The sequence below is a fragment of the Lipophrys pholis genome (genome assembly GCF_963383615.2).
Source record: "Lipophrys pholis genome assembly, chromosome: 1".
Taxonomy (NCBI): domain Eukaryota; kingdom Metazoa; phylum Chordata; class Actinopteri; order Blenniiformes; family Blenniidae; genus Lipophrys; species Lipophrys pholis.
Window position 1 is genome coordinate 2,644,509 of NC_137635.1, and position 19,443 is coordinate 2,663,951.

The 19,443-nt window shown below is 40.5% G+C and overlaps 2 protein-coding genes across 3 annotated transcripts; one reads left to right on the forward strand and one right to left on the reverse strand.

Annotated features, from left to right (window-relative positions):
* Positions 1 to 994: 994 nt before the first annotated feature.
* Positions 995 to 16,396, reverse strand: ascc1 (activating signal cointegrator 1 complex subunit 1). The gene is made up of 10 exons (XM_080472222.1): positions 16,046 to 16,396; positions 15,638 to 15,740; positions 15,457 to 15,554; positions 15,190 to 15,368; positions 14,794 to 14,927; positions 13,696 to 13,815; positions 13,484 to 13,608; positions 12,824 to 12,897; positions 11,074 to 11,208; positions 995 to 2,379 (listed from the first exon to the last, which is right to left on the reverse strand). The coding sequence occupies exons 1-9, from the start codon at positions 16,158 to 16,160 to the stop codon at positions 11,092 to 11,094; spliced, it is 1,065 nt and encodes a 354-aa protein (XP_080328348.1). The 5' UTR covers positions 16,161 to 16,396; the 3' UTR covers positions 995 to 2,379; positions 11,074 to 11,091.
* On the forward strand, positions 16,366 to 19,354 carry anapc16 (anaphase promoting complex subunit 16). 2 transcript variants are annotated; one of them, XM_080472235.1, is made up of 4 exons: positions 16,366 to 16,569; positions 16,805 to 16,951; positions 18,846 to 18,920; positions 19,014 to 19,354. In XM_080472235.1, exons 2-4 carry the CDS (start codon positions 16,810 to 16,812, stop codon positions 19,121 to 19,123), a joined length of 327 nt encoding a protein of 108 aa, XP_080328361.1. In that variant the 5' UTR covers positions 16,366 to 16,569; positions 16,805 to 16,809; the 3' UTR covers positions 19,124 to 19,354. The 2 variants fall into 2 exon arrangements, with proteins under 2 accessions (XP_080328361.1, XP_080328362.1); XM_080472236.1 differs by lacking the exon at positions 16,366 to 16,569 and having other exon boundaries at positions 16,757 to 16,951.
* Positions 19,355 to 19,443: the final 89 nt, after the last annotated feature.

Below are 19,443 nucleotides of genomic sequence, written 5' to 3' on the forward strand. Positions count from 1 at the left end.
TTTCAAGTCTCCCCACGTTATGCTCTCTAAACTCTCAATGCCCCCACTCCATCCACTCGCTATTTCATCCCCATGAAGATAAACCTAATCCAGCCCCCTGCTCACATTCGTTTAAGTTTAAGGTTACCAAGATTGGCTGAGGTTGAGTAGCCGGGGGGGCGGGATCGCATTACTGTGATGCTGCTTAAGCCGGCCAAACGACCCCTGACATTGGCAGCGACGTAGTTGATGTGGCAGTGACGGGCTCCTCTCAGTGTGCAGGGCTGCAGAACCCGAGGGAACAAGGGCAATGGGAGAAACGTCCCACGGCGTCGGCCGGCTGTGTGCACCGGGACCGCAAGATGCTGAGAGCTTACGTGTTAATCAAGAAGTCGACATTAGTCATGGTCAGCGTGAGTTTGCTGCAGATAAATGGTCGCTGAGCCGGGGTCACTTAGAAGACTTGGAGGATTATGTTTGGCTTCGCACCATCAGCTTTTAAAGATTTTTCTCAGAGTTGAGATGTGATTGGGGGGCCTCCCTCCAGACTGTGGCATGTGAAGTCTTCTAAGGGAATCTTACATGCGCACGCACACTGCAAAACTTCAGAAAGCAGATTTTAGGGACGAGAAGACTCAAAGCGGCTTTTTTTTTCTTCTCCCTTTTCCAATGCAGAGGGGCTCTTAAGACTACTGCTCTCTGCTGCTCCATCAGTATCAGTTACAGCAGTACAGTGACCAATATGACTGATTTCTCAGAGATGTTTCTGATAGATAAGGGAATTCACATCCGGGCCCCAAAAACTCTTTAAATGCTCAATTAAGATTGTATCTGCAAGCAGAGAGAGATCCCACGGCAAATTAAAATGTGGCCAATTTGCCTCAAAGTCTTAATGATGGCACGTTTCCAGCACTAAAAAAAGCATGAATATAATTCCCTGTCAATGTTTCAGAGACAATAAAATGTTCGGCAGCCCTGGCTGACAGTGCAAAACACATAAAAGGAAAGTTTGGCTGCTGTGGGATGGAGGCAGTTTAATGCGGTTTCAGTCTATTTGTTGAGGTTTGAAAGAGTCTGTACCTCCTTTCATTGGGCCGCAGGGAGAACAGATGATGTCCAGGGTAGGTGGGCTTCTTTAAAAGACAGCTGGGCTTCTTTTGTAGTTGGTCCATGTGAAAGTCTCACTGCAGTCCAGCTGTTTCAACATTAAAAGGCTACACCGGGTAATTTAGAATATATAAGTCTCAAATCTCTCTTTAAAATAAATATAGGTTCCATTTTTTAATGAATCACTGTAATTTCTGATCGTCCAAAACGTCTTCATCAAGACTCATCAAGTCTCCAGCAATGATGATATAATGGATAATATGGAGCTCTAAGCTCCGCATGCACACACGGCAATTATTTTCCTCTGGAACTGTCTGTTATTGACGTCTGTATTCCACACATTTGAAAGAGGAGGAATTGAAGACAATACGTAGGAGAGAAAGCAGTTACGCTTTATCAGTCAAACAGAAAATAGGAAAATGGACTTCACTCATATTCAGCCGTCTCATTCATGCACGCCCAGCACTGCAGTTTTGGGGGGGTGGGGGGGGGGGGGTTCATACGCTTCAGACCCACTCTACCAACTGTACCGACGGCCGTCAGTCATTTAGACAATTGAACTTTGCACTCTTAAAACACATGTGAATATGTAGGGGCCATAAAAGCCAAACTACACGTTCAACATCTCCGTCTCCATATCAGACTGACGCCGTGGAAGAGAGCTTGTAATTGTTCGAGGATTAGCTGATGTCATCACTTCCTCCTGTTCCTCTCGAGGCAGATGTTGATAAAACTCATTTATCTTTCACCGAGCATAATCAGTTTACACAAAGAGGAGCGGCGGACGGAGAAGCCTCATTTGAATAATATCAGACAAGCGCGAATCAAGTATATACGCTTCCTTATCTACGAATAAATGCTGCCTACAAATGTAAACAACACATTCCTTTTCTCTCTTTTTTTTGGGGGGGGGGGGGTTTTACAAACAGCTCATGAGGATTATCGAGGCTACACATGTTGTCACATCACATAACGACTCAGTGAGGATCGATTGAGGGTTTTCTGGTACACAATTAGTTGCAACAGGCCATGGGTGGACGCATTACCCTTTTTATTCATTCCTGACTAATTAAAACTGAAAGTTGTCGTGGAGCAAGTCCTGCCAGGATGAAGGGGGGGGGGAGAAACACATCTTGAATCTCAAGTCATTTCAATTAAAGATTCAGGAAAGGTGTTGGAGCATTTCTGCTGCAAATCCGTTCATCGACGTATCTGATGGGACTTCTTTTCCAGCCAAGAGTTTCTTCATTTTTCAGCACCAGGATACTTCTCTCCATTCCGGTGCGGTAAGACCTGCAACACATAATCAGCAATCAATACCTGGACTTTAAAACTCCGGGGGAAGGGGTGTGAACTAAACAACCTGCTTGCCAGAACTGGGCCATCAAATGATAGAAGATGCGATTCTTAATTTGTCCACAGGGGACTGAGGGTTAAGACTAAACATAAACATAATCATATTTTAATAATCCCTTTGAGGAAACTCTTTTTTTTCTTCCACATTGACATCCGTATCTCTCGCCTACGAGGCCATCACGACCCACAACGACACTGCGACTTGTAGTTCTACGCATATCAAGTCATTTTATATTCACTCTCTGTCTCCAGTCATGCAAATGATGTGGGGACCTCTTCGAGCAACTTCTGTAGCAGTGACAGAAATATGGATGCTAACTAATCAACAAATTGTACCTTTGTTTTTAAGAAGTTTTAGGCAGAGAGGCTTCCTTCACTGGGATTTTTGCTTTCTATTAGCGTCTAACTCATATTTATTAGTGTTTTAAGTTAAAATGCATCTAAAATAGCAACGTAAAGGGAAAGGACATTAAAGCATGAAACATTTATGACCAGTTTTCTTCATTTGAAGCAGTTATGTCCGCTTACGGATACCCAAACACTGCAGAGTATGCATGAGGAAAAATACGGTGCAGCCTAAGAGCTCTGTCCCTGAATAGGGAATCCCATCAAAAGATGTTATTTTGAAAGTGGAGGAGTGAATAAACCACATCGGGAGGCGTTTAATAAGTAATCTCAAGTGACTTACAGCTGTAAGTGGAGCTGCTATAAATGCGTATAGATTTAATTCAATGGGATTCAAACTGGGTCACACAGCTATTAAAAGTGCAAAGTTAGTTGAGAGCAGTCTGACAGCAGTTTCTTCCTCCGCCAAGCGAGTGCTGAGGCGGCTGATGTGCACTGCAGGCGGCTGCAGCAGAGGCGGAACAGAGTGCAGCACCTTTTTCAATTAAATGCACACAAAAGAGGGGAAACCGGGAAATAGTTTAAACTCTTGACATGCGCAGTGTCAACCCGAAGATTTACTTTTAGACGGTGTTAAAATGCTCACGCTTAACAACTTGGATAAGCGACGAATCCGTATCAGCCTCCCCTCAACTGTACGGTACATATGGAGAGATTTTGCACAGCGACGGGAATAAAAGATAAAATATTCAAGTGAAGGGTTGTCAAATGTTTCAGTGTCTGATGGGAGAACGCTAACAAATAAAATCACATGAAACCGTCACCTTCAGGACTAGAAACTAATCGACTGCTGGAAAGTGATTCACGGATTCCAACTGACACTAACGATGTTGTCAAGCATTACTTTTGCTTTGTGATTAAATCATAAATTCAGCATTAGTGTAAAAGCCATCACTGTAACAGTTATGACAGTTACAGACTATAGTTACAGACATACCTAATATTACAAATATAAAACATTAGGATGTCTCGCATTCAACCTCAAATTATGAAATGTGAGGCACAAACAAATAGATATATCACACTTACCTCGAAAGTGAAACTTGCACAAGCGGAACTTGCACAAGCGGAACTTGCACAAGCGGAACTTTCTCAAGCGTGACCGTATGCCGTTTCTCCGCTTTGCATCACTATAAATATAATGCAACGTTGACCTCATGAAACAGACAAGCACTCTGACCTCGTCTCTTTATATTCCGCAGAATCCTGTTCGGGATTTTTCAATATTTATAGATTAGATGCTGATTTTTATTTAGTATTTCAATAAAAAGAAACAGAGACCAACAGATAATGAACATTTCTCGCTGCCCTATTTTTAAAAGTCGTAGGGTGTACATAAAGTAAACTACATCCCAGACTGACTTTTTGCCGTTCAAACACTTGAAGCTTTATGCCTCTCCTCCCCGTGTGGACGCCTCCAGCAGTAAACAGACACGGACAGCTGCAGGCAGCCTCCAGACTCAGCACTCTGAATGATAAAGAGCTGCTGCAGGGATCACCTGCCTTCTCACCAGAGACACAGATTAGACATTTCAAATACTCCAGCCGTGGCTGCCTGTCAAGGCCGGTTATGCCCATTAGTGACAGAGTGATTAGTGCCACATCCGAGCGTTGGGCGACGACACGCGACTGGCGAGTCGCATTCGACATGAGAGAGCGAGCGGGAAAGGTGTGCTGACATTCTTTCTTTATTGTTTTTACTCCACTAACGATATCTGGTTTGAAAGATTTCCGCCATCGTCGAGCAGGTTCATTTATGGAGCACCGCTCGGCGTCTCCCGGTGCGTTTGATAAATCAGATAACCGAAAACAATCTCGGGGATTCAAGCTTGTTAGAGAGGAAACATGGCATGAGGACTATGAAGCTACCTGCTGAAATGTCATCCCTGTGCTCCCCTCTTGTTGGAGGATCTATTTTCTTCCGCCTCCAATCGCCTAATTGGATTTGATTGGAAAATACTCTTCACATCGCTCCGTTAAAATGACGCACGAATTAAAACGCACTAAAACTTACTGTGACCTATAAAAGTAACTTGGCATTTAATCGATTCCATGCATGTTGTTAGTTACTCCCAGCATGCAAATCAAACACATCTTCTGTATTGAAAGGTCACGTTTGTCAAACATTTCCTATCCCCCCCCCCAGCAGATGATAATGCATTCCCTCCTACAGGAAGGCTTAATTTCCAATTACACTATGAAAAATTGCATAGTGTGGATCAGAATATCAAAACCCCAGAAAGGACCGACATTGATCAAGTAAGGCCTATTTCAAACAGCCTCTGCATGAAGAAAAAAAAAAGGGCCACTTTAAAAACCGGCATTAAATTAAATATGCAAATTGGGTGGAAGCCTAAACAAGACTTTGTTGAGATAACATAAGACTTCAGTTTCCCAACATGATGTGAATTCTCATTACAGAAAAGTTCAATATAAGCTTTAACAACATTATTAGTTTTTCTTTATTAAAAAAATCTTTTTTTTATAAAATCACAGTTTCGACTTAATGTTTTAACGGAAGGAAAAAGATTAGAGAAAAACGTTTTTTATCAGCTCGGCTTACTTTGCAAAGGCATGTTTTCTGTGGGCGTAGTCTCTCACCCTCCCATACATTCAGCCTACTTGACTCATCAGTGCATGAAACAAGCAAATGCACACATGTCTGCACTGACAAACTGTTTAACAGTTTAATTAAAATGCGCCTCCCCCGTCTTGTTAGATCCTCAGAAATGGGGCTTGTCTGTCCGAGCTAATGCAAACAAACGTACACAGGGGGGTCTCGTTTATCCAGCCTCTTCAAAGTGCTGGATGCTCGTCTTGAAATCTTGACGGCCTTGTTGTCGGGTCATGCAGCCGGAAAGACAGAGATGACTAATTAGAGTAAGAGATGTGGTGAAAATGGAAAACAATTATGCGCGTCCTGCAGTTCAGTAGCAAGCGCACATATTTCTGAGCACCACGAGCTTATCAGTCGATTCATTCAGTTTCTCAGCTAAATCATCAAGACTCCTGGACACGTCTATTACCTTGTGACAGTGGCGTGACTTGGCTTTATTAGACACCGATGGCATAATATGCAAAGTTCTCTGGCTTGTTTGGAGTTGTAGCTCAGTGGCTGTAGTTCTGATTGCAGCTAGTTACGTTATAAAACTGTACAGTTTGAATGGGGCAATCAACAATAGCAATGGGTTTATTATAATCACATGGAATTACAGTGATAACACGAAGCAAGATTATAAAATTGGCTTGTTCATCATACATTCTGCCTTGTGTTTGTGCACAATGAGAATAATAATCATTCAGGTGGCATTTTCAATTAAAATCTTTTGGGTTTCAAGCAACGATGTGCACTGAATCTTGCGCTGTCGTTTTCATTTTTGTATTTTTGTTGCAGAAAATAACAAACACCAACATCAATTTGTGGTGTCGGCTAATAGTTTACAACATAGCTTTCTCAGCTCTATTTTAGATATAATATAAGAGCAAGAAAATAGCTAGAACATTACTATATATTATTAATACTTGGACTCTGTTTAGCAGTTTTCATCACCAATAGCAAACGTCTGAATCATGTATTCATGCACAGAAGTGACACGTGATAACAGTTTTACACCATTTTTCCTAAATTAGAAAATATTTAAATTCTGACTCAGAATTATGATACAAGTTGACTCACAAGCTGTGTCATTACTGAGCGGGTCAATCCAGACGGATGAGCGTATTATTGCAATAACAATCGGCAACCATGCATGTATGCATGTCCATATGACAACCTAACCACCGCCAAAACAATGAAAAGACATTGTGTGTAAATAAAGTAAAAAAAAAACTAACATTTTTAACACGGTAGCTATACAACATGCAGTTGTTTTGGGTTTTTACTTAGGTGAAGAATGTCGCTGCCATTCCCAATCGCTTCCACTTTGTTAAAAGTACCAATAACAGTTGATTCTGAGGGAATTTCACGGCTGGATTTATTGCACAGGTGGCATCCTATCACTGTCCCATCACTGTCCCATGCTGGAGCTCCTGACAGCGACACATTCTTTCCCTACTGATTGTAGAAGGAGTCTGCATGCCTGCTGCTTGAATCTATACACCTGGAAGTGATCGGAACACCTGAATCCAATGATTTGGACAGCTGAGCAAATACTTTCGGCAATTTAAAGTGCGTCAAAAACAGAAACCATAGAGCACAATATATAGATTACAGGTAAAGCAGGCCTGCCCGCTCTCATGCGTTTAGATCTAAACTCCAAATGTCACGATCACTCACTTTAAGTAAACTTCACGCCTTAACACATGAAAAGACATCGTCGTCGATGGTTATTGAGATCCATTGGAAATAAAGGCATTTGCTTGCGTGTCTTTATAATTCATCTGAACGTTGTGTCCCATTAAATGTCAATGTTGTAATGGGAGATATAAAACTAAAACTGTGGTTTACTTTATCATGCATATTTGTTCTCATTATATTGCATTTTGTTCCAAAACACAATTAGTTTCACACTCCTCTCATCCCAAAATGGATGAAGAAGAAGATATAAGAAGTCAGATGAGTCCACACGCGTATTTGTGCGTTCAGATCAACCAAAAGAAACAAAACAATATTATAACAATACATTAACTGTGTAAGTGGAGAAATGAAACAATAATCACTCCGGTCATTCATCAAGCAAAACAGATGCCGGTTCCAGCTGTGAGAATCCAAGAATCTGCAGCTTTTTCTGACATAAATCAAGCAGTTTGGGGATTTGTGCTGTCAGACAGATAAGTCAAATGATTTAAAGATGTAGTTGTTGGGCTTTGGGAAATTATGGCAATCATTTTTCAGCGACAATTTATGTTCTTTCCCCCAGTATATAATGTATTTCTGAAAAGTTCATTGTTCTTGCTTATACCATAAACAGCGATGCATTAAAATGCAGCTGTATCAATGAAAATGTCTCAGTAGGACGAGTTGCCTGGAGTTAATTATTCATGCTGATAAATAACAGTTGACTGCAGCCAGTATGCTGCTTGTATGCTCAGCAAATCCGACATATGGCCGTTCAAATAAACCTGTAGTCTGAACATGTATTCCTGAACATATTAACGTGTCGTGACAAAATCAAGTCTGTCTCACGGTCCATGTGTGTCGATGACGTATGTTTTGTTCATGTGTTTTCAGCGTGATGATTACTGAGGACATCTGTGCAACACATCTTCAATCATATCTCTGCCAAATGAAAAAAAAAAAAAGAAAAAAAAAGGATGCACAGTCTCTGTGATTTTAATTAACCATCTCATTATTTTTTTCCTCCTCTCTGTGCTTACGAGTAAATGTATTTGCAATTTCGAGACTCTTCACCATATCTCTTACCTGGGAATGGCATAACAGCAGATGCACACCCAAGACCCAATTAAAAAGCATTCTGTCGGGGGGGAGGGGGGGGTAATTAGCCTTCTTTCCCGTTTCTACAGAGATAAATGTGATGCTGAGGCAGTCGTGGTGTGGACGGTTCAGCTGGCGAGCTGATTTCCAATGAATTTGCATGTCGCTCTCTAATGGTGTCTGTGGACAGAGCTGCGAGAAAACAGTGGAGGAAAAAAAAGAAGAAGATCACGCCACTGCTGAGAGAGGAGGGTGGACAGCACAGGATGGCAGAGCTGACAAACAAAAAGTGCCCTCAGTTTTCATCAGTGTAACTTTTGGCTGCTCGGCCGTCACCTTTCTGAATGCCAAACAGGGAGCATCGCCAGCTGGGGGGTGGGCGGGTGGTGGTGTCGAAAAAAAAAAAGGCGGCCAGGCTCTGTGTCCGAGGTCTGTATTCACTGACACGCCCGACAGACGGGAGCAGGAACAAGGTTATGATTTGGATGGGAAGGGCAGGCATTAAAGAAAAAGCAAAAACAAGAAAAAAACAACAACCTCAAACTGGAGTAATAAATCATGTCATCGATGCATTAACACGTCCACGAGGCAGTGAGAGGAATAGAAATGGAAAACACTTGGCTGAGACACCCAGTGCCTCCAGAGCTGTGGAAGTCCTCTGATTTGGCACCAGAACTTGTTTTGGAAAGTATTACGACTGTCAAAGATTCATATTTGCTAAATCATGAAAGGTTTATGTCACAGCATCTCTGAGTAGAAGTCTTATTCTATTAGAACAGAGGAGCTGGGACCGGCTGAGCAACGGGAGCTATTTCGGCTATTATACTTGACAGGTGAGATAGTGCAGGAAGATTCCTTAAATTATTAAGCACATGCCATCAACACTGACTTTTTCCATGAGCAGCTCCAACATTTACGAGTCGGATCAGCCGGCAGTCTCACGAGAAAGAGAGTTAGAAGCATCCCTTTTTCTTACGATTTTCAGCAGGTTGAAACTAATCTGGTACTGATACTTACCAGGTGTTGATCCAGCAGTATAGAAATGACTCACGTCGTACTGCCAGCAAAATACACGGTGTAGTATAAAAAGTAAGACAAATATCAAGCAAAAGCTCATTTCACGTGCATCAAATTCTAGATATTGTTATTTTTAGCCATTTGTGCTCTATTGCTTCAAATGCTTATCAGTTTTGGTTATTTCACTTTAAAGGGAGGTATGTTAGATGTTTTACTTTTTTATATTTCATATGTCCTACACAAGGGTTTATCGTGTATTTTCTTTTTTATTTAAACTGCTCTCTAACAATTTTCCTTAATCAAACTCTGCACTCCAAATGTAAACAAAATAAAATAACATAGTAATATAAATATAGTAAGAGACTTTTGATCACATTATAAATTAATGAACCTTTAGGAAAACCTAATATTTCTCAAGGTTTCACGAGTAAAATTTCCAAACTTGCCTCGATCTGACATATAAATGCAGAGAATATAGAGCAGGGCTTTGCAACCTGCGGCTCTGGAGCCACATGTGGCTCTTCAGCTCCTCTGTAGCGGCTCCCTGAAGCTTTCAGAATATGGAATGCAAATAAACATCTTGTGTTCCTTTTTGATTTTATTTGCATTCAACCCTGGCTTTCAGAAATGATCTAATCTCCAGGCTGAAAGCACCTACACGCGGCAAAACAGCTAAAACAGTGAGAATAGGTAAAACGGCTAAAACTGATCAAAGAACTATGAAGGAAATATGGCTAAAAAAAATTATTAAAATTGTTAGTATACCTTTATTAGGAAAAGAAAGAAGAGAAAAAGGAAAAAGGGAAACAAGAAAAGGAAAAAAAATTAAAGAAATAAACGAAAAAAAAATTGAATAAAAAGAAAAAGGGCAAAAAGAATAGAAAATAAAAAATGGAGAGAAATTAAGATAAAAAGAAAAGAAATTGAGAAAAAGCTAAAAAAGGGCCGTTTTGGTCTTAAAGATTGTAGACCCCTGGTATAGAGTAACTAAAGGGAGGTATTAGGCAAGAAAGAAATATTTGAGTCCCCCGGCTAGCTCAGTTGGTAGACCATGAGACTCACAATCTCAGGGTAGTGGGTTCGTGTCCCACGCCGGGCGCCACCTTCCCGTGGGCTCACCACCTGCAGGAAGGTTCTTAAATGGTGCAATGATATCTGGGTGACGGTGCTCAGACTGTCACCCCCGCGACCCGGAAACAGATATGTGAATGAATGAATGAGAAATATTTGAATACTAAAGTCGCAGTCTAAAAGTTATTTAATTATCTTTATCTGCTCTTGCTGAGCACTTCTGGTCAACTTCGGTTGTTTTCAAATGGGATATCAAAAATAAACTTAATTGCATTTCTGTGCTCAACAGCACCTCATTTATTACACTCAGACAGTCAGCCACCTCCTCCTCTGCTCACACACAGACAAATGTCATGCAGCAACTTCTTTTGAAGGCAAAGCCTTTGAGTTTTCACGATCAAGACACGTGTGCAACCATGGCGTCTGTACAGTTTTCAATACATAATCCGGCTTTTTCACGTTTTCTTTTGATAAATGTATATCGTGTCATGTGTTTTGATGCCGTTTGACTCCGACTCCCTGAAGAAAACCAATCGTCTGGAGAATAAAATACAGAAATCTGAGGGCCTAAAGTATCCCAGAGGGGATTTTCATGCCCGTTTCATCTTTTCAATGAGCTTTGAATGAAATTTCAAATGCTCCGCACTCTGATCATGATATTCTTTCATGTGTATATTCTCTCCATGCAGGTTTTTCAGAATATAATGTAGATAACTCTGCTGCCACCTACTGGTCTAGGATTTTTGCTCGGCACAAGTCCCCACCTCTGATTGTGCTCAGGCTCAGGAGAAGTTGACGCTTCCCGCCGACGTGTAGAATCCAGTGCAATCTGATGAATATCTCTGGGAAAGCTGCACAGTGTTCAGCTCAAACTCTCCAAAACAATACGTGGCAAACTCCTGCAATGCAACAGGGGGAAAAAAGGAGTACTGCATCATCCAGCAAGTCAGCACCTTGTTGAAAAATAAAAAAAATTAAAAAATAGGAATAACTTAATAAACTCCATGAAAATAAACGGCCAATTGAAAACATGTTTCCATAGCAACAGCTGACAAATTTGTTTTATTTTCATACAATAAGAAGACAACGACAATAATGTGTTTTTTTTAAACACCTTCTCTGCATCAGAGGGAGAAAAAGGTTCGTTCTCGAGCTTTTATATCCAACGTTAATTTGCTGTCTGAGTTTAGATGTGACCTCAACTAAAATCAGACTAAACGCCGTCAAAAATGATCGATTTTTGTCTTTTTGAGATTTTCAGACATTATTTAAAAAATTGTCTTCAAAATTCGTTAAAATAACAAATATATATATATATATATATTTTTTTTTTTTTTTGCACTTGCAGTCTTTATTTTTCCTTTTTTTTAATGTTTAAACCAATAAAATTAGTTCATTATGTCTTCATGTATTTGGACAGGCTTTAACTTCTACATACACATCAAACAATGATGACAAATTATAATGTAGAAGCTTCACTTTGAGAGTTAAAACTCGTGTGCATGCTGGCCAACCGTCATCCTCCAGAGACACCGATATAAGTTAAATAGATTGCAATTATTTGTTAAAACCCTGTGCTTTTGCAACACGTTGATTATGACAAAGTCCAAAATATGTGCAAGTTTTAGCTCAAACAGAATGGCACAAATGACCAAACACGGCTCGTAATAATCCTGATAAATACCACGTTCCCCGCAGTGGTACAGACGGACTGCTGATAAAGTCATAAACTCACGTGTGTGTGTGATTTGAAATCCGATTGCGGTGCCTTTTAAGGAGATCAAGTTGTTTTGTTGTTGTTGTTTTTTTTGTTTTTTTTACATTTAATTCCTGTATTTCACACAGTTGCTAATCTGTGAACTTAATCAATTTGTGCCTGGAAGTATAACACCTTTTCAAATACATGATGGAAGTTAATAAGCCTCAAAATGAACCTGGTTATTCTCACTGCATATGTCCATTGTTTAAGGTCATTGGGTGCTGTTGCATTCTGAATGACGAAAAGATAGAAAATATAAGTAGCTGTATTATTTTGTATCACTGTATTTATATTGGAGCTGTATCATTTTGATAAAAACTAGTAAGTGAGATATAAAAATAATCCACCCACATGAATGAAGATGGATGAACATACTGGGGAATTAATGCTGTTTTATAGGTTATTAAAATAAATACTCAATTTAGAGCTCTCTCCTACTCATGAGCCTTTATAAGCTGCAAAAGATTGCCGTTTCTTTTCGACTTTCATCACGTCTTTATACAGTTTGGATTAAAATACTTCAAGACAGAATGTCATTTCCAATCATTTTTGATCAATTTCAACATTTATGCACTGGTGAGAAAAACAAAATCTCAAAACTATGTGACTATATTGTGGTAGATTTAAGTCACATGTTTGAAAACCAGTGGCAGCCGCTATGTAAAGGCCCTCGTGCGCCACTATCATTTTGTATTAATAGAACTTGGGCAGTGAGTACATATCTGAACGCGATCCAGGAGTAAATTTCCTCTAACCTTTAATATGTTTCTGGCGTCAAAAGCCTCTCTTTCACTCGTGGTCTGTCTTCCTGTCCCGCCCGAGTCTTCAACTGGAAAAACACCAGAGGGTCAAAGACAACTTGAGCAACGTCGCACCGGACAATATAAAACAGATAAGTTATCTCTGGGATCACATAAACATGTTTACTCAAATCTCCGGCTGTACTATAACAGCACCATGAGAATGAAGGCAGGGCAATTAGCGGGACTATTTTCTACAGCAGGGATAAGCAGTGAAAATAGACTGAATGGTGGTAAACATGGTCAGCAGTGGTTTGTGCTGTGTTGTTGGTCAGCTCAGTGCAAATCTGAGAACTGCTGCTGGACTGAATCCACGTCCAAAATGAATGAGGCCATTGTCCGGGTACTTGGAAAACGCACTCCCCGGTGCACGTAAACAGAACTGTGGTCGAACTGAGACCCACCTCCCTGATTCCTCTCCCCACACAGATTTGTTGTTGTAATTGTTGGAGATCAGCTTTGCCGTCACGGCAGCCAGAGTCCGAACCAAAACATAATTAGGGGACATTGGCAAAAAAAAAAAAAGAAGAAGCAACCGGTCTGATTCCAGGAGGTTAAAAGCTTTTTTTGTGCATTTGTACGAGTTTGGCTGTCATGCGCATGTCACGTCCTTGCCTGAGGAATCCTTTCGGAACAAAGTGTTCATCACGGTGCCGTGCAGCTTGACTCTGTCCCGCTCTCTGGCCAACAGTCCCACAGACACAAAGTGCTCCACCAGCCGCTCCGCAATCTCCTGCAACCTAAAGCGCGTGCAATTCCAATAAAACAGGACCGAGGAAAGATTTACAGATTCAAATAATAGAGAAGCGTTTAAATTTTTCACTGACTTATCGGATCCGTCTTTGACGTGGACTTTGGCGTACAAGACGTCCACCATGCCGGGGTCATCGTTCATGTACTCTACACCCTTCACTTCCAGCGGGAGAGGTTTTCCTCCAGTTAGGTCCCTGATGAAAGAAAAGCAACAAGATCAGACTAGGCATTTTTATATATTTTCCTCAGAAGACGCCGATGATGAAACAACATGCGGCTGACTGTAACACTAACCCAAACCCCACTGAAGTGTAGGCTTCAATTAATCTAAATAATCTGTTTAAATTCAATCTCAATGAAAAAATGTACAACACCTTAAGTTCCCATTGAAAAAACGAGGCAGGCGATAATCTATACCGTTAACAAATATAGGAAAACAATAATGCAATAGTCTCTGGCTCAGACATTTATTGCATCTGTACCCCACATTAATTGGCTGTCAGTCTGTCAAGTGTGGATTTAAGCCTCCAAAGTGTGTACTCTACACACTCTCTGAAGGTGCCCTACGGTATCTGGCACCAAGACATGATCAGCAGATTCTTAAAGTGGTGTAAGTTTCACATTGGTGACAACACCCCGTCCGGTATGTTCCCGAACAGCTTGCTGCAGGTCCACGGTTGGTCTCCCCTCAAGACTGTCGTCCTTGCCTTTCTGGAGATGCGCCAACTCATTTGTCTGACCACAATTTGGCTTCTTTGTCAAAGTTGCTCAGGTTATCCAGCATGCGGACGATGACAAATGACGCTTCGCTTAGTGCTTTGTTACGTCCTCGACCTTGAATGCAGCCATTGTTGCAACATAATTAATGTTATTTGCTTTCTTTCTTGGTCGTCATGAAACTTTAGACCTCCCCAGTGCCTTTATTTAAACTTAAAATGGGTAAACGTTTCCCCGAGACAGCATTCTAGTCAGATTGTGTTGTTTATTTGCCTGCGGTAATTCGAGGGCTAGCATAAACACATCATCCCATTCATCAATGTGGCCAACTGATGTTATTTGGCTGCTGAAACAAACTTGTTAGTGGGATTAGTTCATTGTGTTTTTAATCAGCACAGACAAATACAAATATCCCATTCAGGTGGCGTCACAAGGTTTCTTTGTTCGGCCCCTACCTGATGAAGTTTTGGCATTCTTGAAGGTGTTGGGATGCTTTACGCACTTCCATGTCGTTCAGCAGAGCAACAGTGCCGATTGTCAGATGGAGCTTTAAAGGGTTCTGAAAGATGCTTTCATCCACTCCGTGATCCTGTACATTGAAAAATAACAACTTATTAATGTATAATTAAGTGATGATCCATCCATCTTCTATACTACTTTATTCAATTCAGGGTCATGGGGGCGTGCAGGTGATCCTCTTACGCCAGCTCATCCCAGGTCACACTCACATTCACACTCAAGGGCAATTTGAAGTCCCAAGTTAACCTCAAATAGATGTGAAAGGACTGTGGGAGAAAACTGGGGCCAGATAAAGAGCCATGCACCACAGGGAGATCAGGCGAACTCAGTACCTGTGAACACTTTTGCAGCACCTCCTCTTTAAATCTCAGGAATCCTTCTTGAATTTTGGAGTCGTTCAGTGGAAATGACAAAAAGTGTGTGAAGGGCTGCTTCTTCCTGAAACTGTCCACCAGAACCTCAACCCGAGTGACTGCAGATGACACTGCAGATCTGGTCGAACCTGTGATAACTGTCAGGAAAACAAACATAGAAATCAAATCTTCAGCAGTGTGATTGTTTTGTTTTTTTTAATAACCAGAGTTGTCCTTTATCCATACCAATTTGTCCTTCTACTCCTTGTTTTGGAATGCTGATGGATGTCTTCGTGTCAGCCTCCAAGCGTCTACGTGTTTCGCCTTTTTTCCCGATGATGTATCTGGAAAACAATCAGCAAATAGACTCGTCAAGTTGAGGAAGCCACATAACATATTCTAGCATTCATGTTTGTAGATGACTGACTTGTAAAGCACACTGGGGACGTCAATGGCGCGGCGGTATCCTTTATCGGTCTGTTCGATCAGGTGGAGATCACAGGTTTCATCTGCTACCAACTCTTCACTTTCTGAAAACACACATACATATGTTTGTTTGTTTATCAAGAACTGATTTGAAAAGAAAAATAATATTCCCAGCCAATAATGAGCTTACATCATAAAGCTAATAAAGGCCATCATAAAGAAGCAACAGCAGAAGTCAGTGGTGATAACAAACAAATCAACTAAAACCATTTCCATGTTTTAACTAAATATACTATTTAACTACAGTAAACAGAGAGAAAACAGCATGAAGTTGTACCAAGTGACTCTGAAGTTTGACTCATGTATTAATATATATTTTAGCGGTTAATATTGACAGATTCAGACTTACCTGCTGGTCCCATGTAGGAAAACTCCTCTTCTTCCTCATAATGTTCTTCTTTAATTATATTTCTACGGTATATTCTCCCATTTATGTTGAGGAGAGGAGGACGCAAAACATCCATATTGTCACTTCCTTAATGTTACCTAAACCTTTGTTAGTCAAATGTACACGATGTATAACGACCATACAAGTTGCCTGAATCAAAATAAAATAAGAAGTTTTAATTCTTTCTCTGAACTCACTGAGCTAGCTTGGTTTTGTTTAGCATGCTACTGACGTGACGTGTTTGTTTTGCGACACTTAAGGGCCCGTTTGATGTATAGTTAGATCTACAAAAATTTCAAGCAACTTCTTCCTGTAAAGTCGTCCGACCGAGCTTATCCATGTGCGTGTTGGATCTGCCGTGACAGCGCAGTCGTTTCAAGCGTAAAGCTTTTTAGAGTGTCGTAAACCTGTGGCGACGTATCTAAACAAACAGCTACTTCAGACGTGGATTTTTTTTTTTTAATTAATTAACCGGGACGTTGACGGTAAGCCAGAAAACAGGTGCTGACTGTTGTGTTGTCCGTAGCTACATTAGCGGGACGCTCAGTTCTGCTGTTAGCAGGCCAATAGCAGCCTTGCAAACATGGCGATCTAAGACAATTACTCATGTGGCGTCTGTTTTATTAACCCACGTAACACTGATCAGCTGCGCTGCGCACGTTTCACTGCATAACACGAGACTTTGAGGGTTTTATTTGTGAATGTGTGTTAATTTTCCAGAGGCCATGGCAGCGTCTTCGTCGTCCTCCTCCGCGGGAGGAGTGAGCGGCAGCTCGGTGACCGGCTCCGGGTTCAGCGCCTCGGAGCTCATCCCTCCAAGAAAAGTGCTGTACACGTACCCGAAGGGTGCGGGGGAGATGATGGAAGGTACGAATCACACATCTTAAAGCCTGATGTGCCCCCAGCTGTAAATGGGATGTTGAAGATGTGTTGCAAAACATTGATGCCGAGAGGACGGCTTGTGTCATCATCAGACCGCGTCAAGTGTCGTACAAACTACCTCGGCAACTGCCTTGCAGAGTTTGAGAGTAGATCTATATCAGATCAACCCACTCTTCTGGTTTTGTGGTGTATGAACTGCAAATACATGTGCATGTCAAACATGAGATAAACCTGTTCTGCTTCTCGATCAACAAAAACAACCACACACAAAAATAATCTCAGCAAGAGAAAACAGTGGAGCAACTAGGTAGAAAGTCAAGAAGTGGACAGGAAAGGTTAATATTAGTTATTATCTGGGTTAAATGACCAAATGAAGTTCAGATTTCACATGACAATAGTGGTTTAGGTGGCTTTGAACGCAGCATGGGCTGAACTGCAGCCCCCCCCCCCCCCCCCCCCCCCCCCCCCCCCGACAGGCACACAACATTATAATACATATTACAAATATAACCAACAATAAAAATTAATAACAAGGTTTCATCAAATTCATACAGAATACAAAAATAATATTCTGCAATCCATTATACAAACAACACAACAAGCAGGAACACAACATTATAATACATATTATAAATGTAACCTATAGTAAAATTTGTAACATTATCATTAACACCAGGAATAACCATTGGAATTCATTACCTGGAGTCCTAACATTCATACAGAATACTAAAATACGTTATACAGCAATGCAATGGGCAATTTAAATAGACTAATGCTGACACAGCTGGTTTTCCATGATGTTTTATTGTTTATGAGGATCCCCATTAGCTCCCACAAAGTGGTTGCCAGTCTTCTTGGGGTCCAATGATAAAAACTAAAATTACATTTCACCAAACACGTGCTTTTTCAGGTTTGCAGAAAATGTGTTCCAGTCACTATCCTAGTCTCATAACAAACGGTGTCTTTATGTTTCTGTCGCATCATACACACCAGAAATTGAGCACAGCTTTCAATACTAGTTTAAAAAAAATATGTATTGATTACCTTTTAAGCAGATGTAATATTAATAATCGTACGTTCATTTGATGATGCAGTTAATGTCTAATCGATCCTCCACCCTGCTTTATTCAGTTCAGGGCAGGAAAGGCAAGATACGTCCTGTACAGGTCATCAGTCCATCACAGGACAAACACAGAAAGACACTGGCACACACTAACACCTCACTTTCATATCTCTTCTCTCACCGCAGTATTTTCTGCCTTACTTTAAATCTGATTAGTGAGTAAACTGTAGCTCTTCAAAAACCCTTTACTTAGGGTTTATTTAGACCCATAATTTCTTGTCTTTCTCACCTGACACGCACTAATTAATGTGGTTATTTTGGTTTCAGTATAAAAGGAAGTGCTTGAGTGCCGCAGTGATGAACAGGAATGCACTTATGCTGGAAGTCTCAAGCAATTCCTCTTTATTTTTTAATTTAATGCTGAAAATATTTCAAGACACTTAATACTGACTTTACATAATGCTTGAAAAGCGAAAAAGAAATGTCACTTTTGACACTTTTGAATTTCCCAAAACACACTTTTAGAAATATGTCCTTCCAGAGTTCATGACATGAACCCGTTCTTTTAGATTTATTGAAACAGCTCTTTTTTTTCTTCAATTTTTACTCTCTCACTGTCTAAATTTATTTATATATACTGTCACAGACATACTTATGTTTCACCTATACTTCTTGGGTTTTTTTTCCTGTTAAGCACTTTGTAATTAACACATTGAAAAGCGTAATATAAAATGTTATTATGATTACTTATTTCACGTTTTCAGCTCATAAATGAATGCTCACCAGTAATTAACTATCTTATCTTTTCTTTTATAGATGGATCTGATAGATTTCTATGTGAGTCTGTATTCAGCTACCAAGTTGCCTCAACACTGAAACAAGTTAAACACGGTAAGTCGCTCACTCACAATAAATAAAATTTAAAAAAACTACATGATTTCGGAACTTGCTTAGTGATGAAATAACATTTTGTTGGTTTTTCAGATCAACAAGTGTCTCGAATGGAGAAACTCGCGAGCTTGGTGGAGGAGCTGGAGGCGGACGAGTGGCGCTACAAACCAATTGAACAGCTGCTGGGATTTACACCGTCTTAAAACGATTCAGATGCCTTTGGTTTATCAATCGGCCAAATAGAATGAAAATAGAGGAATGTGTTATCATTTTACTCCATGGATCATATTCCTCGTGTGAATGGGCCGAAGCTAAATCTTAAGCGTGAGATTTTATCTGCAGACAAAGAATGTGAGATGTTATTTTATTATTTTTACAGCTGTACGTTTGAGTGTAATATATCAACAATTCTCTAATAAACCTTCTTATACAAAGCGATAACCTCACAGTATTCAACATTTTGTAATAGAATAATTTGTTTTTCATGTCCCTTTAAGATGCTAAGGCTACTGATGAGGGTGTT